Source organism: Epinephelus moara, unplaced genomic scaffold, assembly GCF_006386435.1.
Source record: "Epinephelus moara isolate mb unplaced genomic scaffold, YSFRI_EMoa_1.0 scaffold927, whole genome shotgun sequence".
In the NCBI taxonomy this organism is placed as follows: Eukaryota; Metazoa; Chordata; class Actinopteri; order Perciformes; family Serranidae; genus Epinephelus; species Epinephelus moara.
In genome coordinates this window covers 71,087-98,583 of record NW_026082902.1, presented here as the reverse complement: position 1 = coordinate 98,583, position 27,497 = coordinate 71,087, and the positions used below count along the sequence as shown (strand labels likewise).

Here is a 27,497-nt window from a genome sequence, read left to right as displayed (position 1 = left end):
GACAACGTCTTCTCTCTGAGGATCAGAGATGCCCAGAAGGCCGACGAGACCAGCTACACCGTCAGCCTCACCAATCACAGAGGAGAACACGCCAAGTGCACCGCCAGCGCTAGAGTGACAGGTAAATACCAGGACGAACTGATTAAATTTTGGTGCTCAAAGGTAAAGGTTAAAGTGACCTTGTGTCTGTCCCATTCTGGTGAACACAATATCTTAAGAAAGCTTTGGGAGAATTTCCTCAAATTTGGCACAAACATCCACTTGGACTCAACCATGAACTGATTAGAATTTTGTGGTTGTGGCTTTGTGCTGAATTTGGTTGTCAAAGGTTAAGGTCAAGGTCTCTTTGACCTTGTGTCCATGCCATTTCCGTGAGCACGATATCTCAAGAAAGGTTCAAGGAAAATTCTTCAAATTTGGCACAAATGTCCATTTGGACTAAAAAAATGAACTGAGTAGATTTTGGTTGACGAAGGACATGGTTACTGTGACCTTGCATCAAGCTCATCTTAAGAAAGCTTTGAGGGAATTTTCTTCAACTTTGGCACAAATGTCCACTTGGACTCAACTATGTACTGATTAGAATTTGGTCGTCAAAGGTCAAGGTCTCTTTGACCTTGTATCTGTGCCATTCTCGTGAACATCAAGATCAAGAAACTTTAAGGGAAATTCTCCAAATTTGGCACAAACATCCACTCAGACTCAACTATTAACTGATTAGAATTTTGTGGTCAAAGGTCACTGTGACCTCACGAAAAAAATGTTTTTGGCCATAACTCAAGAATTCATACAGTAATTATGACAAAATTTCATCTACACATCTAACAGGATGAAATGATTAAGTGGTGGCATTTTAAATATAAAACCTCAAAGGTCAATTTCATTTCAGATACTGAATTGTTGACTCTAATCTTGAGACTCTGATGATCTGTCCATGTGAACTGTTGGTGATGAACCTGAGAATCAGAATGACCGTCTGTTTTTTCACCTCCACAGAGGAGAAGCTGAAGTTCTTGGATCCCATGGAGGACATTGAGACTCAGGAGAAGAAGACCATCAGCTTCGTCTGTAAGGTGAACCGGCCTGAGGTGACGGTGAGGTGGATGAAGGCTGGCCAAGAGTTGACGCTCAGCAAACGCATCGTCTACAGAGTCGACGGCCTCAAACATACACTGACCATCAAGGACTGCGTGATGGACGACGAGGGCGAGTACACCGCCATGGTCGGAGATGACAAGTGCTCCGCAGAGCTGATCATCAGTGAGGCGCCGACGGACTTCACAGCACAGCTGAAAGACCAGACCATCACCGAGTTTGAGGACGCCGAGTTCAGGTGCAAGCTGAGCAAAGAGAAGGCCCTGGTAAAGTGGTACAGGAACGGACGAGAGATCAGGGAAGGACCAAGGTAAAAGTTCTGTATTTACGTTAACGACCACACGATTACAATACCTGAACTGACGTATCAGCAGACACACAGTACCTGGTTTATAGGCAGAAATGAAGATTTGCCTTTGATTCGATTTGTGTTTTTGCAGATATCACATGGAAAAAGAAGGCAAGACGTGCACACTAATCGTTAAGGTGTGCAGACCGGATGATGAATGTGAATACGCCTGTGGTGTAGACGAGAGGAGGACCAGAGCCAGACTCTTTGTAGAAGGTAAACTCTTCAAACCTCCATCTTGTTACGTCTCCACCTCAACAACAGACATGAACTGGAGGTGTTCTGTTTTCAGTTTGTTCATTCATCTCATTATCGTGAACGTGATATCTCAAGAACAGTTTGAGGGAAGTTTTTCAGATTTGGCACAAACAGCTACTTGGACTCAACAATGAACTGATTAGATTTTGGTGATCGTAGGTCAAAGTCAGTTTGACCCCGCCCCTTTCATTTTTGTGAATTTGATATCACAGAAAGTCTTGAGGGAATTTCCTCATATTTGGCACAAACGTCCACTTGGACTGAACTACGAACTGATTAGATATTGGTGGTCATAGGTCAAAGTCAGTGTGACCTTGGACTCAACGATGAACTGTGAACTGGATGAACCATGTTTTAGAAGGTGTAGCTTCTTTGTAGCAACATCCATATTTGAAGCGTTGTAAACTGTCATGACTACATGAGTCTGGACAGACATGGATGTAAACAGCAACTCGAATGGTTTGTGGTAGCAGCAACAGCGAGGTGGTGATTTTACTTTTGTACTGAGGTGAGTGTGTCTACTTTCTGTCTGTCCTGCAGAGACACCGGTGGAGATCGTCAGACCTCCTCAGGATGCATTTGAACCTCCAGGCTCAGACGTTGTGTTTGAGGTGGAGCTCAACAAGGACAGAGTGGAGGTGAAGTGGATGAGAAACAACATGATCATTGTCCAGGGAGACAAATACCAGATGATCAGCGAGGGTAAAGTCCACAGACTGCAGGTCTGTGAGATTAGACCTCGAGATCAGGGAGAGTACAGGATCGTGGCCAAAGACAAGGATGCCAGAGCCAAGCTGGAGCTGGCAGGTGAGTCGACCCTGAGATACTACTCAGATTACTTCACACACTGTCAGAAAATAGTTCTTGCACACACCTTTACAGGCAGATCATGTGATTACTCCACGATCAGACAGTATAAATAATAAAATAAAATCTCCTCTGCAGCTGTTCCAAAGATCAAAACTACCGACCAGAACCTGGTAACAGACGCTGGTAAGCCCTTCGTCATGAGTGTGCCCTACGACGCCTACCCTCGCGCTGAGGCAGAGTGGTTCTTCGAAGGCACCAGCCTGCCTGTCCAGAACATCGATACCTCAACCGATAAGACTGAGCTCCGCCTTAAGAGCCCCAGCAAGGAGGACCAGGGCCGCTACAGGGTGGTGATCAGGAACAAGCACGGCCAGGGAGAGGCCTTCATCAATCTGGACGTGATTGGTGAGTCAGTGACTTGTGATTGGATAATTTCTTGATTCTGTACCCGATGTATTCCTGTGGATGTCAGAGCAGGTTTTAATTGTTGTATTGGTTGCTTCCAGATGTCCCTGGACCTGTCAAGAACCTGAGGGTGGTTGACACCGCTGATAATGAGGTCAGTTTGGCTTGGGAGGAGCCTGAGAGTGATGGCGGAAGCAAGATCCTCTCCTACGTGGTGGAGAGACGTGACGTGAAGCGTAAGACCTGGACATTGGCTACAGACCGTGCTGATACTTTAGAGTACTGTGTCAGTGGCCTCCAAAAGGACTCCTTCTACCTGTTCAGAGTCTGCGCTAGAAACAGAGTCGGCAGTGGACCCACCGTCGCCACAGAGGATGCCGTCCAGGCCAAGAACAAGTTTGGTAAGAAATGCTTAAAGATCACCCCTGACATTCACCTACTGTCTCTGCAGTTTTCAATCTAATCAACTCCTTCATATGTCATATGTTCAGATGTTCCAGATGCACCGGAGAACGTTGCAGTTGGTGTGGTGAACAGGTTTGGTGCCACCATCCACTGGGAGCCTCCCTTGAATGATGGCGGCTCTGAGATCATCGCCTACGTGATCGAACTCCGTGACAGGACCTCTGTAAAGTGGGAGGCGGCCATGGTCTGTGGTGCCAACGACCGCTCAGTCACCCTGAATGACGTTGTTGAGAACAAGGAGTACATCTTCAGAGTCCGGGCCGAGAACAAGGCAGGCATCGGCAGACCCAGTGCCGCCACCACACCTGTCAAGATCATGGATCCCATTGGTGAGTGAAAACCTTGAATGTTTATTCAAGTCTGTAAAAAACATCAGATGATCTAAATTCATTGGACTTTTTGTGTTGTGGCTGCAGAGAGGCCTAGCCCGCCTCTGAACCTGAACTTCAGTGACCAAATCAAGACAGCAGTCACGCTGACCTGGGAGACGCCCACCAACAACGGCGGCAGCACGATCACCGGATACATCATTCAGAAATGTGAAGAGGGCACCGATAAGTGGATGCGCTGCAACGCCAGACTGTGTCCTGACCTCTCCTACCGGGTACAGAGCTGACCACAGAGTTTAACCTTCTTTTGACTTCATTTTATTGTCTTTCTTTACTGCGGTTATTTTGTGTTTTTAGAACAAACTTTTAAAAAGTGAAAATACACTTTCCACTGTAATTTCGTCCCCTGATGGATTTTAACTTCAACACCGTTTATTTATTTTATGAAGCTCTATTGACGATTGTTTTCCTTTTTGCACTCTTCAGCTGTCTGGTCTGAAAGCTGGTCAAAAATACCTCTACAGAGTTAGTGCTGAGAACGCAGCTGGTGTCTCTGATCCATCTGAGCAGCTCGGACCCCTGCTTGCTGACGACCCTCACGGTACAAGACCAGCAATAGAATCAATCAACAGTAGAACAGACAACAAAAGTCTAAAACTCAACTCTGCTGGTTTTTGAATCAGTAGGATGTTTATATAAATTCCATTTAAAGATATGAAATGTGTCAGGCTAATTGAAGCACTGAAACAATTCACTAGATGGCAGTAAAGCTCAACTGATGTCTTTCTGTCCAAACTTGTCTCTAAAACATTTTTCCCTCCTGGCAGTTGGTCCGACCTTTGACTTGAGTGGCTTCAGGAAAGGCCTGGAAGTGATTGTCCCTCAGCCCCTCACCATCAGAGTCCCCATCACTGGATACCCGACTCCCGTCGCCAAGTGGACCTTTGGAGAGAAGGAGCTGACCACTGAGGATGAGCGCGTCTCCATGGTGACAAAGCCCACATTCACAGAGCTAACGGTCACACCAAGCGTCCGTCCCGACAAAGGCACCTACACCCTGCAGCTAGAGAACGATGTTGCGTCCGTCTCGGGAGAGATCGAAGTCAACGTCATTGGTAACGACAACTTCTTTTGAGTTTAAACAGTTGGAACAGAAGCTGTTTCAGAAATGGATGGAAGTTGTTGTTCATCCCTTTTTTTTACATGCTTACTACCATACCATATAAAGTAAAGATTTTTAATTTATTGTTTGCTACCTTTATCCTCCCAGCGACACCTAGTGCTCCTAAAGACTTCAAGGTGGCCGAGGTGACCCGACACCACGTCCACCTGATGTGGGAGGCTCCGGAGCATGACGGAGGAAGTCCAGTCACTCACTACCAGATCGAGAAGAGAGAAGTGTCTCGGAAGACCTGGGCCAAGGTACATCTGAGTGTTTACCTGTGTTGGTATCAGAGAATCTACGTGACTTTTAAAGGGTCTTTAGAACGCCTTTAAACTGTATTCAAACACAACACAAAGTGAACTCTGTCATGACTTTATACAATGTCAAAAGAACGATGAAAGCAGATTTGAATTTGCTCTGCATAGAACTATAGACGTCCTATAAAGCACAACAGAAATTCAGCATTTTGCACCTGTGTAGCCTTTTCCTGAAAAAAAAAAAAAAACATATCCTGGACAAACAAAATGACAAAAATTTTGAAGGTCCTTTTTTACTTTGACCAGACCAAGCTGCAATCAAAACTCTAGGTTGAAATTTAGTTTGAGGCCAAAAAAAGTACAAAGGAATATGTTACTACTGATAATATGATAATATGTTGCTAATTCGTCAGGTGGCTACCGGCATCCTGGACCTGGAGTACACAGTAACAGATGTGATTGAAGGAAAGGAGTATCTGTTCAGTGTCTCTGCCTGCAACAAGTGTGGACCTGGAGAGCCAGCATACAACGACGAGCCCGTCAACGTGTCCTCTCCTGCCAGTGAGTATTTTTTCTGTCGGTCTAAGATTAACTCAGAGTGAAGCCAACTTTATGAGATCAGAGCTGAAAACGAGGTGATGGCTTCCTTTCTTTTTGAGAAAATTAAAATGGTATGTCTTCTTTTCCTCAGCTGTACCCGATCCTCCTGAGAACCTTAAGTGGCGCGATAAGAGCGGCAAGACCATCTTCCTATCCTGGGAGCCTCCAAGGTACGACGGCGGTGCCCCTCTCAAAGGCTACGTGGTGGAGAAGTGTCAGCGTGGTACCGAAAAGTGGGAACCCTGTGGTGAACCCATCCCTGAACTGAAGTAAGACTGAACAGTTTGTCAGTAGGCTGAGTGTGTCCTTTGGCTCATTTTGATTTATGCCCTGATCTATATGATGGGATGGTCTTGTATAATACGTGTTATGTGCTCACAGGTTCAATGTGAGTGGCCTGATCGAGGGTCACTGGTACGCCTACAGAGTCAAAGCTTTCAACAAGTTGGGAGCCAGCCGACCCTGCAGGGCTACCGATGAGATCCAAGCCGTCGACGCCAGAGGTAGGCCAGTTAGTGCTCCATCAGCCTTGCTCCCTCTGGAATAATGCCTGATTTCAGGTCAGGAACAGGAAAAATATTAGGAGTAATATGGTTGGGAGTAAAAGTAATGAAACACGAAGTGAGACAAATGGGATTTGGATCAGGAGTAATGGAATTGGGAGTAAGAGTATTGGGATTGGGAACAGAAGTAATGGGATTGAGAGTAAGAGTAATGGGAAAAGAAGTGAGACAAATGGGATTTGGATCAGGAGTGATGGAACTGGGAATAAGAGTATTGGGATTTGGAACTAGGGTAATGGGATTGGGAACAGGGGTAATGGAATTTGGAAGAGGAGTAATGGCATCAAGATTAAGAGTATTGGGATTGTGAGTAGGAATAATTGAATCAGGAGTGACAGTAATGGAATACGAAGTTAGAGTAATGGGATTTTGAACAGGAGTAACGGAATCAGGAGTAAGACTAAGAGGATAAGAAGTTGGACTAATGGGATTTGGATCAGGAGTAATGAGACTGTGAGTAAGAGTATTGGGAATTGTGTGCAATTTCCTGCACAGGATGTGGATTTTAAGCCAACCTTTTCCTCAGGTTTTGTTCTCTCTGACACTTTTCAGAGCCTCCAGAGATCCAGCTGGATGTGAAGCTGCTAGCTGGTCTGACCGTCAGAGCTGGTACGAAGATCGAGCTTCCAGCAGACATCAAAGGAAAGCCGGATCCCCGGGTGAAGTGGACCAAGGCTGACCTGGTCTTGCGGGCTGATGACCGCATTAACATTGAAACCCAGCCTGGAAACTCCAAGGTGACCATTGCCAACACAACTAGAGGAGACACCGCCACCTACATCATCGAGGCAGTCAACCTCTGCGGACGTGCCACCGCCACCATTGATGTCAACATTCTTGGTACAGATGCTAGTTTATTATGTGACCTGTAAAGCCTAACCTGTACCCCAAACTGTAGCTAGCTGTTAACTTTAACCAGAACAGTCATACTAACAGTGTATCAAGCGATCCATGACCCAATGACCATCTTTTTTAAAGTTAAAGAGGAGCATTTGTTGTTTTGAAATTTAAGAAGTATTCTGGACTCTCCTTACGAAGATTATTGGATGGTTTAAGCAGCCTCGTCCTGCCTTCAAGTTCTAGTTAGCTGCTAACATGTTAGCAAGTCAACTCTACTCAGAAAATGGAAGTACATCTTCTCCAAACACCAACCTCAAACTTAAGTGTAGGCTACTTATTTTACAAAAAAAACAGACGACAAAGTGGTCTGTTCCTGAGACATAATGTTTAATCTCCTTCTCTTTAGATAAACCCGGTCCTCCAGCCGCATTGGACATCTCCGAGATCACCAATGAGTCATGCTTCCTGGCGTGGAACCCTCCCAGGGACGATGGTGGCTCGCCTGTCACCAACTACATCATTGAGAGTCGGCAGACGGACAAAGAGGAGTGGGTGAAGCTGTCTGCCACAGTGAAACAAACCACTTTCAAGGCCTGCAAGCTCACAGCTTTGAAGGAGTACATCTTCAGGATTAGTGCAGAGAACCAGTACGGCATTGGCGAACCTGCAGAGCATGTGCCGATCACTGCGAAGTATGCCTTCGGTGGGTTTATTTACAAAACTGTCTATCAAAAAGGTTCCTTTTGAAGACTTGATGTATGATGGTAAAATCTAAAAATCCAATGATACATTGCATAATTGCCGATCTGTTTCAGATCCTCCTGGTCCTCCAACCAGAATCACTCCCTCCGATATCGCCAGGGATGCCGTGACTCTGACCTGGATCGAGCCTGATGAGGATGGCGGCAGTCCCATCACTGGATACTGGGTTGAGAAGCTTGATCCAGAGACAGACAAGTGGATCAGATGCAACAAACTGCCCATCACAGAAACGACCTTCAGGTAAATAATCACAGCCAACGAGCTGAAAGATGTATGTAGAGGGTACGTTGAATATTTTTTCTAACGTTGTGTCCATGTGGCTGCAGAGTTAAGGGACTCCCCACCAAGAAGAAGTATCGCTTCCGTGTATTGGCAGAGAATCTGGCTGGACCTGGAAAACCAAGCGTAGAGACTGATCCCATCCTCATCAAAGATCCCATCGGTATGTCCCATCAGTGCTATTACTCCACTTTGTTTCAGTCTAAAAGTGCTGCAATCAATATATTGATAACGATTTTTGGATTGCGAGTGAGAGTAATTGGTCTCTTCTTCAGATCCTCCGTGGGCTCCTGGTAAACCTGTCATCAGGGATATCGGCAAGACCACGGCCCTGCTGGCATGGACCAGGCCAGAGCACGATGGTGGGGCAAAGATCGAAGGCTACATCATCGAGTTCCAGAAGACTGGAAGTGAGGAATGGATTCGCATTGCAGAGGATGTTCCTCTGACTGAGCACCAGCTGCAGGGTCTGATGGAGAAGCAGGAGTACTCATTCCGGGTCAGGGCTGTCAACAAGGCCGGACAGAGCGAACCCAGCGATCCCAGTGACCCCGTGGTCTGCAAGGAGAGACTCTGTAAGTCCACCTCGAGGGCAGATGGGGGGTGAAAAGCAGAACAGGCTGTTTCTTAAAAGATAATAGTCTTTGAGAAAACTTAAAAACAGAAAACTGTTTTTAAGAGACTCTGAGGACGCAGATGGAGCATGTACCACTCATGCAATCAGACAACCATATCACCCTCTCTGTAACACTGGGAAAAGTACCTGCTCAGCTTCATTTTGTTTGTGACGGCAGACTATTACTCATCAAGACAATCTAGCTATTGAGTACCAGGACTTAATGACCTGTGCATGTTTGGGTTTTAAAAGTCCATTCCCAGGCTGAAGAAATCCACAATCAGACTAACACTGACTGCCTTTCATTCACCCTTATCCTTTTTTTTCTCTTCAACAGATCCCCCATCTCCTCCTCAGTGGCTGGAGGTGACAAACATCACCAAGATCAGCGGCGACCTGAAGTGGCAGGCTCCGAGCAGCGACGGAGGCTCGCCCATCACAAACTACGTGGTGGAGAAGAGGGACGTTAGGCGGAAGGCCTGGCAGACTGTCGACACCACCGTCAAAGACCTCAAGTACACGGTGACTCCCCTTAACGAAGGGTCGCTGTATGTGTTCCGCGTCGCTGCTGAGAATGTTGCTGGGATGAGCGAATTCTGTGAGCTGGAGGACGCTGTGCTCGCCAAAGACACTTTCAGTAAGTTCTTGGCAGTTGTCAGCATCACAGGCATCTGTCTTTCAGAAAAATAGTCAGTTTGGGGTTTTTCACTTTTAATTCACTGAGGTATAACTTGAGCAACAAGTTAAGCTCAAACAACGTATTTGTAAACAGTTAAGAGCTTTTTGTCAATGAGAATTATTACACCAGTATGGATGTTGATATTTGTCACGTTCTCTGCAGCCACACCTGGACCTCCTTATGCCCTTACGGTGGTGGATGTCACCAGGAGACATGTGGAGCTGAAATGGGAAGCTCCTAAGAGCGATGGTGGAAGAATCATAACCAAGTAAGACTACAAACTCCTGTAAAGCTACTGTGTAGATTGCTGTAAAGCAAAAATAGATTATATGAGATGATGTCGAGGGAAGTGTGAATGTGCTTCTTGCAGTTAGAAAATTCTATAAACCTATAAAAAGTCCTAATTTGCCTTTTATACTGTCAGTGACGCCAAATACAATTAAGGACAATCACCTTTTTCCTCCCAGGTACGTGATTGAGAAGAAAGAGAAGGTTGGAACTCGCTGGTTGAAATGCTGCAAGACTCCAGACAGAAAGACTCAGTTCAAGGTGACGGAGGTGGACGAAGGCTCTGAGGTGCAGTTCCAGGTCAGAGCTGAGAACGAGGCTGGAGTTGGAGATCCAAGCGAACCCACTGAGATCCTCACCGTTGAGGATGCAACCAGTAAGAGACATGTTAATAGCAAACGCAAATGTATGGCTTTGTTCTTGTAGTTGAACACTGATCACTTTTAGAAATCCGTACAAAACTGTCGGAAACATCTCAGATGTAAACTCTGATATTCTCCTCTTTCTCCAGGCGTCCCATCTCCTCCTGAGGAAGTGAAAATCCCTGATGCCAGCAGAGAGCACATCAATGTCACCTGGAAGCCTCCAGCCAAAGATGGCGGCTGCCCAATTACCGGCTACCATGTGGAGGTGGCTGAGGCCCGTCCAGAGCTGAAGTGGCTGAGGGTGAACACCAGACCCATCAAGGAGCTCAAGTTCAGGATTGAGGACGGAATCAAACCAGAGAAGAAGTACGTCATCAGGGTCCGCGCCATCAACTCTGTTGGTGTCAGTGAACCCTCTGAGATCTCTGACAAGGTCTTCACCAAGGATCCTGACTGTAAGCATCGAATTTAATTTTAAGAATTGTAAAGAAGTGCAGTGAAAACACTGATAATTAACCCTGACTGATAATCCTGTCCTCTGGTCTCAAGGTGCTCCAACCATGGATTTGGAGGCAAAGGATGTGGTCGTGGTTGAAGGGGAGAAGCTGCACCTGAACATCCCCTACAGGGCGATCCCCACACCCAAGATGGTTTGGCAGAAGGACACGGTAGAGTGTAAAGCCGACGATCGGCTTACCATGACGGTGGAGATGAACAATGCTCACCTAGAGCTGCTCAAGTGCAAGCGTGCCGATGCCGGCGCCTATGCCATCACCCTGGAGAACACTCTGGGAACCGCCACTGGGACGGTCAACGTCACAGTCATTGGTAGGATGCCCTTCATACCGTTGAAATACATCACAGTGCTTTGTTCATATGTGATTAACATATATCAGCACAAACCTTGTTTCAACATGGGGTTTTTATACAAATTATTTTGCTGGGACTTCATTACCTCAGTATTTTTAAAGACCTGCCTGCATCACTGTGATAATTAACATTCTAGATTAACAGGAGTCATCCTCTGACTAATTCTTGCTTCTTTCCTGAACCCTGCAGGACTCCCCGGTCAGTGTAAAGACATCTCTTCCAGCGACGCCACCAAGAACTCCTGCAAGATCAGCTGGGTAGCCCCAGAGGATGATGGTGGCACTCCAATCACTAGCTACACACTGGAGCGACGCGAGGCCTCCAAGAAGACCTACATGCCTGTCATGTCGGGAGAGAACGTCCTGACCTGCACCATCAAAGACCTTTTCATGAACTGCCAGTACTACTTCAGAGTGAAGGCCATCAACAAGGTCGGAGCCGGAGAATATCTGGAGCTACGCAACCCAGTCTTCATAGAGGAAGTCAAACGTAAGTCCAGTTTTCTGACAGAGGATTGATTAAACCAGGTGGTCTTTATGGAAACGGCTCAGACATTTACTCTCTGTTCTTAATATCACTTCCACAGAGAAACCCGACCCACCCATCCAGGTGGAGGCTATCGACCCGACATCCAAGTCCATCACGGTCACCTGGATGGCACCAGACAATGACGGTGGCTGTCCCATCCAGGGCTACATCTTGGAGAAGATGGAAAAGGATGGTGACCGCTACGAGAGGGTCACCCCGAGCCTGGTCCCCGGTTTCTCCTACGTGGTGACAGGCCTGACAGAGGAAACGGAGTACCAGTTCAGGGTTAGAGCTGAGAACGCTGCCGGAGTCAGCGAACCATCCCGCAGCACACAGCTCATGAAGGCTGCAGACCCTGTCGGTATGGAGAACTATAAATGCTTTGACTCACTTATTGAAAACATAATTAACCTACTACCCACATCGTATAACTCTTCTTCCATTTTCAGAAAAACCAAAGGTCACCCTCCACGCCCGCGTGCAGTCCGGTTTGTGCATTAAGAAGGGCGACGAGATCTGCATCGAGGCCTACATCTCCGGCTCCCCGTATCCCAAAGTCACTTGGATGAGGAACAACGAGGATGTCACTAAAGAGCCAACCAAGAAGATCATGCCGTTCGTCAGGAAGAAGAAGAGCAAGGCCAAGGTTTGTGTCTTCAGAGAGTCCTGAACGCTTTCATGTACATGTACATGTTTTTTAATAATATATTACATTTTTCTTTCATTCCTTCAGGTTCCTGAACCAGAGGAGGAGTTTATAACTCCCCTGCGTCAACGTCTGGGTTTGGATCAGACCAAGAGGGGTCAGTCCATACTAATGATCCGCGAAGCCGTCAGATCCGACCACGGCGAATTCACCATCCAGGTGGAGAACACTCACGGTGTTGCTAGCGCCTCCTGCGAGGTCAACGTCCTCGGTAAGACAGATTTTCAGGACTTTCCGTCTGATACCTGAACCTGCAGGTCACATGACCTCCTCATGGTCTTCACTAAGTTTTTATCAGTTGAATAAGGGTTGAGATTGGTCGTCAGTTCTACATAGATTATAAAAAATGCAACTGCTAAACTGAAATGAAAGAAAAGGTAAAAAATGACCTCATGAGTATGTTTATGTCGTATGTTTAAATGTGTTTGGTACAAACCTCCTCAATCCTGCTGAGATTAAACATCAACCCGACACTGTTCTGACGCAGACAAACCTGGCGCCCCGATCAACATCACCTTTGACGAGATCAGGGACACGTCTGTCATCTGTAACTGGGAGCCACCCGTGGATGATGGAGGCAGCGAGATCTTGAACTACATCTTGGAGAAGAAGGACAACAAGAACGAAGAGGTCAGCTGGATCACAGTCACCACCACCCTGAAGGGCACCAGCTGCCCCGTCACCAAACTCATCGAAGGGAAGGAGTACATCTTCAAAGTCACCGCCGAGAACAAGTATGGCTGCGGACCGCCATGTATCTCTGAACCAGTGGTTGCCCACAACATGTTTGGTAAGTGAAGAATAGAAATGTTTCATAACTCCAAAATATTATCAAATGCTACCAAAGCTGTGACCTCAGATGGAGTCACAGTTATCTGACAGGCTGAAAAATGCACAACAGATACACGTCTAAATGTCGTTAACTGAACCACCAACATGCACTTTCTTAAACCGATGTACAGAATTTCTTCCTTTTTTCTTTAACTTTGGTATCACTTAGTAAGAGTGGCACATTTCCTTTTTCTTCCTGTGTTAAAAAAAGTCACTCTACCGTTCTCGTCCCCCCTCAGATCCTCCCGACGCACCCAACACCCCCAGAGTCCACGAGGTGACGGCGAGCAGCGTCCGCATGTCTTGGCACGAGCCGAAGGATAACGGCAGCCCAATCCTGGGCTACTGGATCGAGAGGAAGGAGGTGAACAGCAAATACTGGACCCGAGTCAACCGTGTCCTCCTCAACTCCCTGGATATGAAGGTCACCGGCCTGATGGAGGGACTCACCTACATCTTCAGAGTGTGTGCAGAGAACCTGGCCGGGCCTGGGCCCTTCAGCGAGCCCACCGACCGCATCGTCGCCATGGATGCCATCAGTAAGTGTTTTAGGCCAATCAGAGGTCACATGTTCAAAAACATCACAGAGTTCTTCATGGAGGCTCAGTCTGACCTGTAACATTACTGCCACTGTACAATCACTGTGATTATCAAAATGTCTGAATGTAGAATTCAGATCAGTCACATTCAGAGACACAAACACTGTTATGATATCAAATTTCAGTAGTACCTGGATACTGATGCAAAGACAGCGTTTATTTATTCCAGTGGAGTCACTCACCTGGCGCTTACGCCAGAAAAGTTTCTAGCTTCTTGGTTTACGTCTGCAATTTGTGGCCCACTGAATATGTGCAGTATTGTTTCTCCCACTGGCACTGCCCAGGAGTTCCCACTCAGCTCATCACCTTTACATTGTGATGAAGTCACAGATTTTTAAACCACTTCTTTTAGCTTAAGGGAAAGTTTTACAAACATAAAACCGCCATCATCACCAATCAAAGCGATTTCATTTATCGACGGGCTTCGCCAACTCAACATGCTGAATCAGCCAAAAATTCATTTACTGACTGAAGTATGTCCCACTCCGCTACAAAAGTTGGCGATATGCCTCCTTTCAGCTTGTTAGTATTGGACCTTTTATTAGTTGACTTATGTCACAGACCAAACAATCACCATCCTGTGTTTTTTTATTTATTTTTATTTATTTATTTATTTTAACCTTTATTTTACCAGGCAGATTTGCTTGAGATCAAATGATTTCTTTACAAGCAAGGCCTGGCCAAAATGGCAGCATTAAAGAGGAAAACATAATAAGACACGTAAAAAAGAAAGCACAGACATGAGAAAAAGAGACAAAGGCCCAGAGTCCTATGGAGGGATTATGCCCTACAAATACAGTGGGGGAAGGGGGAGGAGGTGGAGAGGGCTGGATGGGGGCAGAGGAGGTGGTAACAGGTGATCATGAGGAGGAAAAGTTCATGTTAAACGAAACAGTGCACCACAATACACACTAAAAGAACACTTATGTGATGATGATAAAATACTACGCAGTAAAACATTTACACACACAAAATTTGCCATTATAAAGCCTGTAAGCCGAGTTTTAAAATCATTAATGGTGATAAGTTCCTGCAATTTTAGTGATTTTTGAAGACTGTTCCAGGCGGAGGGAGCAGAGTACATGAATGCTCTCTTCCCAAGCTCAGTACAAGTTCTGGGGACAGAGGCAGATAGAAAGTCCAGAGAGCGCAAACTGTGTAATGGATGTTTTCCTCCCATCCATGTGTTCAAAAATATTGAACTCTTTCAGCTGACACAGCATGAACTGTGTCTCATTGTCCGTCCAAAAATGCATGGCTCGTGTAGATTTGTAGATTTCTCCATGTTGTTACCGGCTCCTTCTGCTGTTACACATTTAATGATATTGGCCTTCTCAGTCAAAGCCCCAGGCAAAAACTGTGGAGCATGCTCAGAGTGCCGCGGGTAGTTGCAGGAGGAATTCAACTTCCATTCACATTATCTGGTTGTGTTAGTCCAACTTTGAGAAATTCGATTTAGTACGATTTCAGTCGGACTAACATGTTTACATGTATTTTAAAAGTCCGGTTTTAGTCAGACTAACATAATAAATCCATTTTCTCTGATGTCATGGAAACATACCGATCACCAGCATTAATACGCCTCTGCCCTCCCCCCACAGTGCCTCCTGGCCCCCCAACTCCATGGATCGTGGACACTGGGAAGACCTCTGTCATCGTGGCCTGGAAGCCCCCACTGTACAACGGAGGAGGAGAGATCCTGGGTTACCACGTTGAGAAGGTACAGGAAGTGAATACAGTTACATGCAGCCGATGGTCTTTGTGTCATCTTAGAAGACAAACAGAAGTCTTACACATCTCTGATGTGTTGTTTTCTCAGGTTCTGGTCGGAGAGAAGAACTGGACTCGCAGCACAGAGTTCAGGTGTAAAGAGCTGACTTACACTGTGACTGGTCTGACTGAGGGAGGGGATTATTACATCCGGGTCATGGCTGTCAACGACGCCGGTCCTGGAGCTCCCGGTGTGACCGAACCTGTCACCGTCAGAGAGCCTCTAGGTACGGACACTTTCATGATGGGACAGGGTGTGGGGGGAGGGGCATGGCCAATAAGACTTCACCTCAGTAGGTTGAAATTCAACACTTCCTGCAGCTGCTTCACAGTCAGTGTGTTCCAATCGAGAGAAGTAAAGCAGCTGCAGGAAGTGAGGAAGTGTCATATGTTATGTCTGTCCTAATCAGGAGATGTACATTTTTTTAACAAAGACTGACTCGTCTCGCTGTCCGTGTCCCTTAGAACCTCCCGCTGTGAACTTTGATGCATCTGTGAGGAACGGCGTCTTGATCAGGGCTGGTGAGTCACTGAGGCTTCCGGCCGTGGTGACCGGCAGACCCCAGCCCGAAGTCCAATGGGCCAAAGATGGCGCCGAAGTTGACAAGGAGCGTATGATTGTGGAGACGGAGGGCAAGAACACTGTTCTGTTCATCAAGACGACCGTGAGGGCAGATCACGGAAAATACCAGGTCTCCGGCACCAACAGCCAAGGGGCCAAGACGGCCGAGACCACAGTGGATGTCATGGGTCAGTGTCAAACAAACGCATGTCAGAATCAGTGTTTCAAATCCAGTTCATCCAGCACACACATCCTCTAAAGGAGGACTGAGACTTTAGATCCAACTTAAGGTGAACTGGCTTAAGTCTTCTGAACAACATCTCTGCTGAGTCTTTATTCTTTTAACTGCAGGAGAGAAAAGCTTGTGATTGTTAGAGGACAAGTCTTAACTTCAGTTTTGGCTTCAGTTGAATCACAGATTTTAACACAATGAGCGAGGTGCTGATTCTTTATATCGGAGAAACTTAGAAACCTCAAGTTCATATAAAATATTTCTGAGATTTGATTCGTTCTTTATGGCTGCTGAAGCACTCATTTGTGTCTTTTAATATTTCTATTAAAATCTATTGTTTGGTTTCTCTACAAACTTTAACAAGAGACACTACAGATAAACAAGGTAAAAACTGTAATGAACAGATATAACCATCACTCTCCCCCAGTTAATTTCAAATATTAAGACAATTATTTTGTATGTTACAAGTCTTCTGAAATTTTATGTTTAAATATGCAAATGAGGCTTTATCTGATGAAATATGGACTAATTTTCGTACATTTCCAGTCAGGGTGAACGATAATATTGGTACATCATCGGTATCAGCCGATATTGGCTTTAAAATGAACTTTGAAATGAACAGAATTGGCTAGCATGCCTTTTCTCATTTTGCACAATACATTGAAAAATATTTTATTTCATGTCTCCATCTGCTCGTGGGCCATCACGATAAGAGTATGCATGCATAATATGATGTTAATTCCGCTATAGAAGAGACTTGATGATCACTGCAATTAGGTGGGGAAAAATGGATATATAGGTATTGGGTATTAGCAAAAAATTGTACATCATGCACCCCTAATTTCCAGAACACAAATCTGAACTTTGGATAAAATCACGTTCAAACTTGTTTCATTTTGTTGTCATATTACAGTCAACGTTTTTATCTGAGGGAGTTTAGGATATCTCTTATAATCACTCCATAAATCAGAAAATACTGTCAACAGTCACTTAAAAAAATCTGTTTTCACTGTGTTTTCAGGAGTAAAATGTTGTATAATCAGGCTGTAAATGATTTATGAAAATAACGCTCTGTAAATACCTTTAGAATATAAACAGGAATTAAAGCTGTAAACAGCGATGAACAGGCCCTCGTACTTCTGCGTAACATGGGGGTACTGGTAGGACGCCGGCTGATGCAGCAGGAGTGAGATGGTATATCCTTGATAGAGTGTGAGAGTTGGAATGACCTATTTCACTTCCTACCACTTCCTGTGTCCACTATGTGGCACTGGAGAACACACTGATTATAAGTCATGTTGTAATTCAGTTGAACACCCCACCGTGTAAATTTCATGTAAACCAAATGAACTGAAAAGACGTACTTCCTGTTGCCAGTTGGCGCAGTCACCATGACACCTAATGTGCATGTACTTGGCTTCAGGCCTAGAGCCTCATAAAAGCTGTGAAGTTTTGGGCAGATTGGACCATGTATGCTGGAGTTAGACCACTTCCTGTTTGGTGGCGAAAAATGAATGTTTGATGTCTCGCCACAGTGACATGGTTCGACGAAAAGTCAAGCTTTGAGCAACTTTTGATGTCAAAGGCCTTTAGATGGTACCAACAAAATTTTAAGTCGATCCAATCAAATCTGTAGGAGGAATTCGTTAAAGTACAACCCCTGGAGATGGCTTAAACTCACAAAAATTACACATAAAATTGAAAATGGCCAACTTTCTGTTTGGTTAGCGTTTAGCTCCATGAAACTTTTTTTGTACGTCTTGGGGTGTTACATGTTCCTGCCAAGTTTTGTACATGTAGGTCAAACCAGGACCAAAGTGGTCAAGACCCCGTAGCTAACATTTTTATCAACCTGTGTTTCAACAGACGTCCCCGGACCAGTGGTGGACCTGAAGACGGTCGCAATAACCAAGAAGAACATTGTTCTCACCTGGTTGGACCCTCTGGATAACGGCGGCAGTGACATCATCGGCTACGAGGTGCTGAGGAAAGACTCCAATATGAAACTCTTCCGTCAGCCCCTGGAGACGGCGTCCTGCAAGTGCGACGTCCAGGGTCTGCTGTCTGGCGAGCAGTACGACTTAAGGGTCGTCGCCAAGAACAAGTACGGCTACGGAGCTCCGACTGACCTGGGACCCATCCTGGCCGAAGATCCCAAAGGTAAAACTGCCAAATATGACCAATGTTTTTCTGACTAAATATCTTCAAGAAGATTTGTGACTCTTAAAGGTTCTCTTGGAACAGTCACACAGTGTTGATCAAACTCCTCTATATTGTTTCAGATGTTCCGTCTGCTCCCGAGAAGCTGCGCTACACCGACAGAACCAAGAGCACCATCACCTTGACCTGGCTGCCACCTCTCTCTAACGGCGGCAGCCCCATCATGGGCTACTATGTGGAGAAGATGAGGTCCGACAGCACCGAGTACGAAGTGGCAAACCGCAAGATGTTCACAGAGTGCTGTGGGACCATCGATAGCCTTTCGGAGAACCAGGAGTATGACTTCCGCGTCAAAGCAGTGAATGAGGTTGGGATGGGAGAGCCCTCCAAGTCTATCAATGCCAAGATCCAGGACAATGAAAGTATGAAGCTAACTCTTAAAGTCTTTTTGTAAGGCTGATCTGATGAAGAGCAGAAACACTGATAGATGTTTTTTTGTCCACAGTCCCTCCAAGAATTACTATCCTGAAGTACTTCAAGGCCAACTCCCTCTTTGTGAAGAAGGGCGCGGCCATAGACATCCCCGCGGAGGTGATGGGAATTCCCCTGCCAACGATCCGGTGGATGAGGGATGATGTGGTGTTGGAGAAGCCGGAGGACGAGAGGATGACGATGGAGACCGAGGAGGTCCGAGCTGATTCATGTGTTCATGGACTTTTAACCCACTCTGTGTGTCCAAACTGTCCTGTTAGACTTTCTGCGTTGACTGGATGACCCCATGACCTTTCGTCTTCTGGGAGAAACTCTGTAGATAACTAAGTCATCAGTAATATAATTTTTGGCTCGGCTTCTCATGTCAGCTGGAGCTTTTTTTTTTTACTTCTGTTCTTTATTTCGTCTGCTGAAGACTGTTTCCAAAGTTTCAATGTTTGTAAAACATGTTGAACCTGCCCTGCATCTGAATTATGCCATATAGATAAATAAATCTGCTTTTTGCCTTCTCATCTTCAGGTGGACCGGACGACTCTGAGGACAAAGATCGCCTTCCCAGAGACCGTCAGGAAGGACAAAGGCAACTATAAGCTGGTGGCTGAAAACTGCCACGGCAAAGCTGAACAAATCATCAGAGTCACGATCTTTGGTAAGGACAAAACACTAAAACTTCAGTCATTTTCCATGCCTGTTTAGTTTCTATCATTTTACTCTTTGATGTCTAACCAAGCTACATTTTAGCAAAATTAAAACTATATATTAAATGTTTGAAAGTTCTTATCATCTCAGCCATAGACTGTATAACATGATGGACGTAGCCACCATGACGTCACCTATTGGTTTTGTCCTTTTGCCTGTTGCCATCTGTGGTATTTGGAGTCAAAAGTGACCATACTGGGACAAGAGGGTGGAGCTAACCCTAACGCTAGCTGTCGGGTTGATTAGCGCAGCGCATTTAAAGCTAAAGTGGCTATGACTTCACCTTTTCTCTGTGAATCTGGGGTTAGCGTTACAGACCAAACTGTTGTAAACAGACCGTATAAAATAATGGACGTAGCCACCATGAAGTCACCCATTGATTTGTGAACTCACGTGTCGCCATCTTGGTTTTTTGGAACCAGAAGTGACCATAATTGGATGAGAGGGTGGAGTTAACCCTAACCCTAGCTACTAACTTGGTTAGCTTGGTTCCTTTACAGCAATAGTAAACTGTGATATTGCTAATGTTAATTTTCAGTAGTGAAAAACAAGTGTAGAATGATAAAAACTGAACAGCGACTCTTCAGTGGGTCGTTTAGTAGAGGGACTTCAAACACTGAACAAGAATTTTTTAGACGACCAAAATGTTACAGTTAACTTTTCATGACCTCAAAACACACTGATATAGTGACAGCTACAGCTACACCTATACTCTTTAAATCTGGTTAAATTACCTACCCAATGTTGTCACCGTGGTAGCAATTTGTCAAAGGACAGCACCCACCTCTTACGCAAAAAGGCCCTGCTCTTATTTATGTGTAACTTCAAGCCTTAATTAAATGTAAACAGATGAGTTATATAAAAGTTCCGCCCCCGTACAGTTGTCATGAATGTTGAAATTAGCTACAGAGACCAAAACAGTTTTTTGAACCAGGCTGTAAACATGTTTATTTCTACATTTGAACATGGAGCTCTGTGGGGACTGACTCGCTCTTGGAGCCAGCCTCAAGTGGACATCAGAGGAACTGCAGTTATTGGATTCATTTCTCAGCCCAGGAGGTTGCCGCCTGTTCTTTACATGGTGACCGTTACATTGACCCAACCTTGTGTTTTCAGACCGCCCTCTTCCTCCGAGGAACATCGTGATCTCAGACATCACGTCCGATTCGTGCTACCTGACCTGGTCAGCCCCAGAGGACAATGGAGGCAGTGAGATCAGCAACTACATCGTGGAGCAGAGGGACGCCAGCAAAAAGAAGTCTGACTACGAGGTTATGACCATCAACCTCATTGACAGGAGATATGCGGTGAGTCATGGCGGCATGGGGATTCACTGCTTTGATTGATGATGTTAACAAAAAAACTTCATGTAAGAAGAGATGTTAGCTCTGACTCCAGACTAAAAGGTTTATCTGACATTTAAAACCTCACAGAATCGAACAACATTAAACTATTACAAATAAAATCTACTGTTTTAAATTTTAAGGATCAAAATGTATCTTTGACACAAGAAAACATGTTCTTGACGTAGATCAATGATAATTAAATAATATGTTTTTCTTATATTTAACACTTTAAACTCAACTGAGTAAAAAATGGTAAGAGTTTCATTTACATGTTTGTAAATTCCTGATAACTTACCAATGATTTTCCTGTTAATAAAGATAGGAGCCCTTTTTGTCATTTTTTTCAGCTCCTCCAAAAATCTGTTTCTGAACTCAACAGAAATAACTAAACTAACAAAAACAACAAACCTTCAAAGAAACTACTGTAAAATGTTCAAGAAATAAATCATCAGACTGTTAAAAAAATGTATCAGTTACATTTACATCTCCGTAATGCTCTGTTCTGTGTTTTCATCATATATTTAATTCTGTCTTTAACACCTTAACAAAAATACATTTTAAAAAAAGTAACAAGCTGTCCCTGTTCTGCTCCTTCAGGTCCACAAACTTAACATGAATGGTATTTACCAGTTCAGGATCATAGCTGAGAATAAGTATGGCAAGAGTGACGGCTGCGAATCAGAGAAAGTCGAGCTCAGGGATCCATTCGGCCTCCCTGGACCACCACGTAACCCCAAGATCATTGCCGCCACAGCGTCCACCATGACTGTGACTTGGGAGCCTCCTCTGGACAACGGTGGCTCCACCATTCAGGGATACTGGCTGGAGAAGAGGGAGCGAGGCGCCGTGTACTGGGGACGCGTCAACAGAGCTCCAGTCACCAAACCGTCAGTTAAGGGCCTGCAGTACACCGTGCTCAGGCTCATAGAAGGAACCCAGTACCAGTTCAGGGTCTCAGCCTGTAACGCTGCAGGAATCGGACCACACAGTGAATACACCGAGTGCCGCTTCGCCGAGGATCCATGCAGTGAGTTTTAACGACAGAGTTTATCTCTGCAGCTCTGTCAGTCAGTTGGAAGTTTGCAATTTGTTATGAAAAAATACTCACTTTACCAGTTCATCAGGTGATTCATAAATTTTATCAACAGTGTGAAAGATTCTGTCAGATGCAGAGTTTGTTTTTTAGAATATTTTTTTTGGGCATTTTTGCCTTTAATTGATAGGACAGCTAAGCATGAAGGGGGGAGAGAGAGAGGGAATGACATGCAGCAAAGGGCCACAGGCTGGAGTCGAACCCGGGCTGCTGCAGCAACAGCCTTGTACATGGGGCTCTATGCACTAAGCCACCGACGCCGCAGATGCAGAGTTTTAATCGGGCACAGCTGGCCCAGTAATGGAAGCTACAGAAGACACCTTGATGCTTAGCGAAATCTAGATATTTAACGTTAATGAGACTGACCTTTGACCCCTTCTGCTCCGCTTTCAGATCCTCCCAGCCCTCCTGGAACCCCGGAGGTTAAAGACAAGACCAAGAACAGCATCTCACTCACCTGGAGCCCGCCAGACAGAGATGGTGGTACCCCCATCAAGGGTTACATCATCGAGGTCCACGAGGAGGGCACTCTTGATTGGAGGAGGGTGAATCCTGCCGACAAGCTCCACTTATCCACTGAAATCACCGTCCCGGACCTGAAGGAGGGCAAGAAGTGCAAGTTCAAGATCTACGCTGTGAATGCTGTCGGAACCTCTGAGCCCGCCAGGACGGGTGACATCCTGGTTCAGGACATCTTGAGTAAGAGTAACATACATTTCTGTTGAGCTGAGGTCCCACAGGGTTAAATACTGGGGCCTCTGCTGTTTACTGTGTATAGTTGCATGTGCATACTAATGGCAGAAAAACAGTGGACATCAGGGAGAAACAGTTGACACATCCGGAATAAAAATGTCTTCTTGTGCCGTTGGATGTCAGTACAGGAATGTGCACTAAGATAACCTAATATTTATAGAAAACCTTCGCCGAGGATGCCGTAGTAGAAAATAAAGTTGTATCCAATTAATTATAATCTCAATATTTAGGCTAAAATTGCTGCTGGACACTCCGTAGAGGAGTGTGTGTTTGGCTTACATGAACAGAATTACTGACGTGGTCACATTTGTTAAGCTTGGATTTGTCTTATTGTCCTTTGTTAACACTTGTGGAGACGTCCCCATATAATCTAATCTAATGTGGAAGTAACAGACAACTTTTTAACTAGCTAGCTAACGCTGTCTGTTTATTAACTCCTTGATCGTAACAGAACTTTCTCCACAGCTCATTTTAGAAAGGACACCATAAGAAAACATGTTCTTTGTTTAGATTACAAAACGGACAATGGATCATCGTTTGTTTCTAGCTGACAGCGATCAGCCATAGGTAGCCCACTTGCTATGTTAGCTACATTGCTAATGTTAGTGTGCCTTTCATTTCCCTGCCTGGATGAAGACTGATCTACACACATTATAGGATTTCTTGTGGTGTCTTTTCTAAAGTGAGGAGTGGTGAAAGTTAATATACTTTGTTATTATCAAGGTGTTAATAAACAGACAACGTTAGCTAGCTAAGGCGCTAGCACATTGATAAGTTGTACTTCCACATTAAATTATAAAGGGACGTCTCCCCAACCCAATCAAGGACAATATGCAAAATCCATGTTTGACAAACATGAGTTTTTACAATTTTTATGATGATTAATTTTTCACCACGTAACTAATTAAGTAAGTAATTCAAAAAAAGCCAAACACACACTCTACTGAGCACTGAGCAGCAGTGATTAGCCTAGATATCAAGAACTCTAATTAATTGGAGACAAAACTTTTTTTTTTTCCACTACACATATATCATAAACTTATGGATATAGAAATTAGTCATTGCAATCGGTCAAAAAATATAAATGTTATAGTGCTTTTTACATTTTATTTTGCACTCACCCCAACACCACTACTGTCCCTTTCTGACACCAGTTTGGCTCTGCCCACAAAATACTTCATCACAGTTTACAAACACAAAGAGGGTCCAAAGTTAATATTTATTTTGTCAGTTTCTATGCTGATGACACCATCGTGTATGCCAACAGCTCAACCACAAACCAGTCTTCTTTTTATGACCTCCAGGCATCTTTTATGAATTCTTCTCAAAAGGAGAAAAACTTAACATTTCACAGCAGCTTTATTGATCCTGATCTGATCAATACTCTTAATGGAAATCTAACAGATTCAGTAAAGCTTCATAAGAACTGAGGGATTCAGCTCAACAGCAAATTGTTTTGGAATCTCCAGAATATATTAGTTCTCTTGTGAGACAGATCTTGATCTTATTGAATCTTAACAAAGATTGTTTACCTGATTATGAAAAAACAAATCTGCGCTCCTGTTTCCTGTCTGTTGTTCAGTCGAGCCGATGGTGTCTCTAGAAGTGGACGTTAACGACCTGCTCACCTGCAGAGCGGGAACAACCATCAAGATTCCCGCCACCATCACCGGACGACCCATCCCCAAAGTCACCTGGCACTTCGATGGAAACGCAGAGATGGAGAAGAAGAACGAACTCCACATGCTGCCCATCGACTCAGAGGTCAGACTGCTTGCACTTTAATGGACTGTATCTTCATTTCTGTTTCACCTACACATGAAACTCCAAAAACCGCACCGAGGTTTCCATTTTGTCGGCAGAACATCTGAACTGTAGCTATTTTTGTGGTCTGAATTTTGCCTTCATTTTTAGGAGCTGAACAAAAAGTGTGACGGATGACTTAAAGAACTGTAATGGTTTTAAACATGAAATTGTGCCTCATGTGGTTTCTGATGTCACGCTGGTGTTTCAGATCTACTCCACTGACACGACCTCAGTGATTGTGATCCCAGATTGCAAAATGCACCACAGCGGCCGATACATCCTCAACGCCGAGAGCCCCGCCGGACACAAGGTGGTCAAAGTCCGTGTCACTGTGCTCGGTACGTAAAGATTCAAAGGGTTGTTTGTCATTTAATATGATTAGAAAATTAGTAAAAGGTATGACTGAGAAACAGGATAGGATTTATGATAGAAATGTAAAATGTCTCCCTGGTCTTCTAGTCTCTGATTTCTTGTTCTGTGAATCCATAGACCTGCCCGGACCTCCCAGAGACCTGAAGGTCAGCGACGTGACAAGAGGAACTTGTCGCCTCACCTGGAAACCTCCAGAGAACGATGGTGGAGAGAGAGTGAAGAGCTACTTCATCGAGGAGAAGGCAGTGGGCGGCAAAGCCTGGACCAAGGTACGACCTCCCCCACACACTTGGAGCTTCACTGGATAATAACACACTGCTGCTGCTTACCTCCCCCTCCCCCGATGTTGTCATTCCAGGTGAACCCGGCCTGTACTTCTCAGTCTGTGGTCGTCGCAGACCTGATCAACGGTCAGGACTACTTCTTCCGCATCCGGGCTGAGAACCGCTTCGGCTTCGGGCCGTACGCAGAGACCATCGAGCGCACCTGCGCCAGAGATCCAATCCGTACGGCTCCTCTCTTTATCCTTACCTCTGCTTGGTTTTTACACTGAAAACACTTTGATTATTGAACCTGATTTAAAAGAAAAGCAGGAAGCATCACAAGTCACGATCCTTAACACTCAGATACACATCTACACTGCTCTGTAACATTAAGTCCAGTTCAGACCAAAGATTCGGGACTAGATGAAACCGATTTAGAACGTTGCAAAGAAAAGTTGCAGCGGTGTGAACTGGCCGGTCTCAGCTGGACTCAAGCCGGCTGATGATGTCACCTGCAAACCAGCTGGTCAAATCACTGGCGGCTGGTTTTAAAGCATGTCACCTGTTTTTTTTTTTATTATTTTGGGGCATTTTTGCCTTTATTGTATAGGACAGAGTGAAAGGGGGTGAGAGAGAGAGTGGGGGGTGACATGCAGAAATGGTTGCAAGCCGGAGTCGAACCTGTGACCGCTGCAGCGAGGCATCGCCTCTGTACATGGGGCACCGGCACTATCCACTACGCTACTGACTCCCCATGTCACTTGTTTTTAAAGCCAAGCAGCTTGTAGTGAAGTCCGCTGGTCAAGTCAAAATGACTATAGACGGCATGTTCACTTGCTGCGGCAGGTGCTCTGTCCCTGCCGAGGCCTCTGTTTCCGTCCTCACGGTATACAGGTGTCAGACAGTGGGTTGCTGCTGCTGCTCGCTGTATGTGAACTGGGCTTCAGACAGAACTTAAGATCCAGATAATGGTTTATCTCTGCAGAGCTGATCACATTCAATATTTGGGTTCATGCATCAACACTGAACTGACTTTTAAACCACACACTGCTCAAGCTGTACAGAAAATGGATCTCCAGACAAACAAGATGACACATCTCACCAGGTTCATCCTGATATGATCCATTCGACACACTCTGATCTCCCAAATTGTGTTTGTACTGGTTACAAATTATTAGTGTGAGGTGTAAGCTCATGTTCATGAGTTGTATCTGCAGATCCTCCCGACCCTCCAACCAGGCTGAAGATCACATCCGTGAGGAAGGGCACGGTGTCTTTGACCTGGAAGGCTCCAAAGAATGATGGCGGTTCACCCGTCACCCACTACAGCGTTGAAATGCTCTGCTGGGATGCCAGTGGCCAGAGGGAGGCCTGGAGGAGGTAAGGCGTCACACACAAAGTCTTCATGGGCTCCCAAGTAAAATTTGTGTAGGCTAAGGCGTAGAGCCAACACATGTCTATAAACCAGCCTTAAATGTGAATGAATCAGTCTGATCAGGTCTGTTTGGATCAGGACTGAAGTATCCATCTATTTCAGACCAGGTGGACTGGGATCCGTTCGGGTCAGTTATGGATCATCTCCAAAATTTTGGACTTTTAGAAACCACCACTTTACAGAACACCACTTCTTAGGGGGATTTATACTTGTAGGGCAAACGCTACGCACATGGCCTACGCCATAGTGAGCATTTCTACTTGTGTGGTGGTGTGTCTGTGTCACTCTGCAGTTACACCTCCAAAACACTAGTCAGTGGCAGAGGTTTTTGTGAAGTGCTGTAAAGTTTAGTTGATTCAAAAAACACAAACACACATTAAACATGGCTTAATACCGACAATTTCAAACACAAGTACACAAATCAGCTTCTCTATAACTCACAGCATTCACAGACAAAATACGTGTCTTTATCTGGACACATTTTCCCCACAAATACAACATGCTATTGTTATTAACACAAGCCTATGGCATTTTACATTGTATAAATTAGCCTAGCAACCAGCGGAGATTTCCTCTGCTCATATGAAGCCAGGATAAAGAAGACACAAGACTTAAGACTTAAAATGTTATTTATGTTACTGTCTTCACAATTTATTGTTTCTTATCTGTCAAATTAAAGTAAATAAAAGCTTTGTTTCCACTGAGGGAAATGGTTTCAGCTTATAAAAATCGACAGGAGGTCTGCATCGCCGTCAGGTGTAGTTAAATTTCTGGGGAGGGGCATGTCAGGCTCTAAATCGATGCAGAGCCTACGCTGTAGGTATGACGTCGATTTGATGCATAAGTATAAATCCC

At 45.0% G+C, this 27,497-nt stretch overlaps 1 protein-coding gene across 2 annotated transcripts in view; it reads left to right on the top strand.

The window, feature by feature from the left end:
* Window positions 1-6: 6 nt before the first annotated feature.
* LOC126387577 (titin-like) overlaps window positions 7-27,497 on the top strand; it is a 97,776-nt gene continuing 70,285 nt past the window's right edge. For both annotated transcript variants that reach the window (XM_050040103.1, XM_050040102.1), the window contains exons 1-45: window positions 7-121; window positions 997-1,405; window positions 1,536-1,660; window positions 2,243-2,509; window positions 2,648-2,917; window positions 3,019-3,318; window positions 3,409-3,711; window positions 3,799-3,986; window positions 4,198-4,312; window positions 4,539-4,826; window positions 4,982-5,133; window positions 5,547-5,694; window positions 5,825-6,002; window positions 6,115-6,236; window positions 6,849-7,136; window positions 7,543-7,839; window positions 7,952-8,138; window positions 8,225-8,340; window positions 8,453-8,752; window positions 9,131-9,430; window positions 9,635-9,740; window positions 9,940-10,136; window positions 10,272-10,580; window positions 10,675-10,953; window positions 11,185-11,484; window positions 11,582-11,884; window positions 11,973-12,169; window positions 12,257-12,440; window positions 12,717-13,019; window positions 13,300-13,599; window positions 15,261-15,379; window positions 15,479-15,656; window positions 15,895-16,179; window positions 18,090-18,383; window positions 18,506-18,805; window positions 18,889-19,070; window positions 19,395-19,524; window positions 20,691-20,881; window positions 21,518-21,947; window positions 22,407-22,712; window positions 24,349-24,530; window positions 24,781-24,910; window positions 25,062-25,213; window positions 25,303-25,450; window positions 26,425-26,587. In XM_050040103.1, coding sequence (XP_049896060.1) covers window positions 1,023-1,405; window positions 1,536-1,660; window positions 2,243-2,509; window positions 2,648-2,917; window positions 3,019-3,318; window positions 3,409-3,711; window positions 3,799-3,986; window positions 4,198-4,312; window positions 4,539-4,826; window positions 4,982-5,133; window positions 5,547-5,694; window positions 5,825-6,002; window positions 6,115-6,236; window positions 6,849-7,136; window positions 7,543-7,839; window positions 7,952-8,138; window positions 8,225-8,340; window positions 8,453-8,752; window positions 9,131-9,430; window positions 9,635-9,740; window positions 9,940-10,136; window positions 10,272-10,580; window positions 10,675-10,953; window positions 11,185-11,484; window positions 11,582-11,884; window positions 11,973-12,169; window positions 12,257-12,440; window positions 12,717-13,019; window positions 13,300-13,599; window positions 15,261-15,379; window positions 15,479-15,656; window positions 15,895-16,179; window positions 18,090-18,383; window positions 18,506-18,805; window positions 18,889-19,070; window positions 19,395-19,524; window positions 20,691-20,881; window positions 21,518-21,947; window positions 22,407-22,712; window positions 24,349-24,530; window positions 24,781-24,910; window positions 25,062-25,213; window positions 25,303-25,450; window positions 26,425-26,587 — 9,995 coding nt within the window. In that variant the 5' untranslated portion in view covers window positions 7-121; window positions 997-1,022. The remainder of the gene's footprint in view (window positions 122-996; window positions 1,406-1,535; window positions 1,661-2,242; window positions 2,510-2,647; window positions 2,918-3,018; window positions 3,319-3,408; window positions 3,712-3,798; window positions 3,987-4,197; window positions 4,313-4,538; window positions 4,827-4,981; window positions 5,134-5,546; window positions 5,695-5,824; window positions 6,003-6,114; window positions 6,237-6,848; window positions 7,137-7,542; window positions 7,840-7,951; window positions 8,139-8,224; window positions 8,341-8,452; window positions 8,753-9,130; window positions 9,431-9,634; window positions 9,741-9,939; window positions 10,137-10,271; window positions 10,581-10,674; window positions 10,954-11,184; window positions 11,485-11,581; window positions 11,885-11,972; window positions 12,170-12,256; window positions 12,441-12,716; window positions 13,020-13,299; window positions 13,600-15,260; window positions 15,380-15,478; window positions 15,657-15,894; window positions 16,180-18,089; window positions 18,384-18,505; window positions 18,806-18,888; window positions 19,071-19,394; window positions 19,525-20,690; window positions 20,882-21,517; window positions 21,948-22,406; window positions 22,713-24,348; window positions 24,531-24,780; window positions 24,911-25,061; window positions 25,214-25,302; window positions 25,451-26,424; window positions 26,588-27,497) is intronic.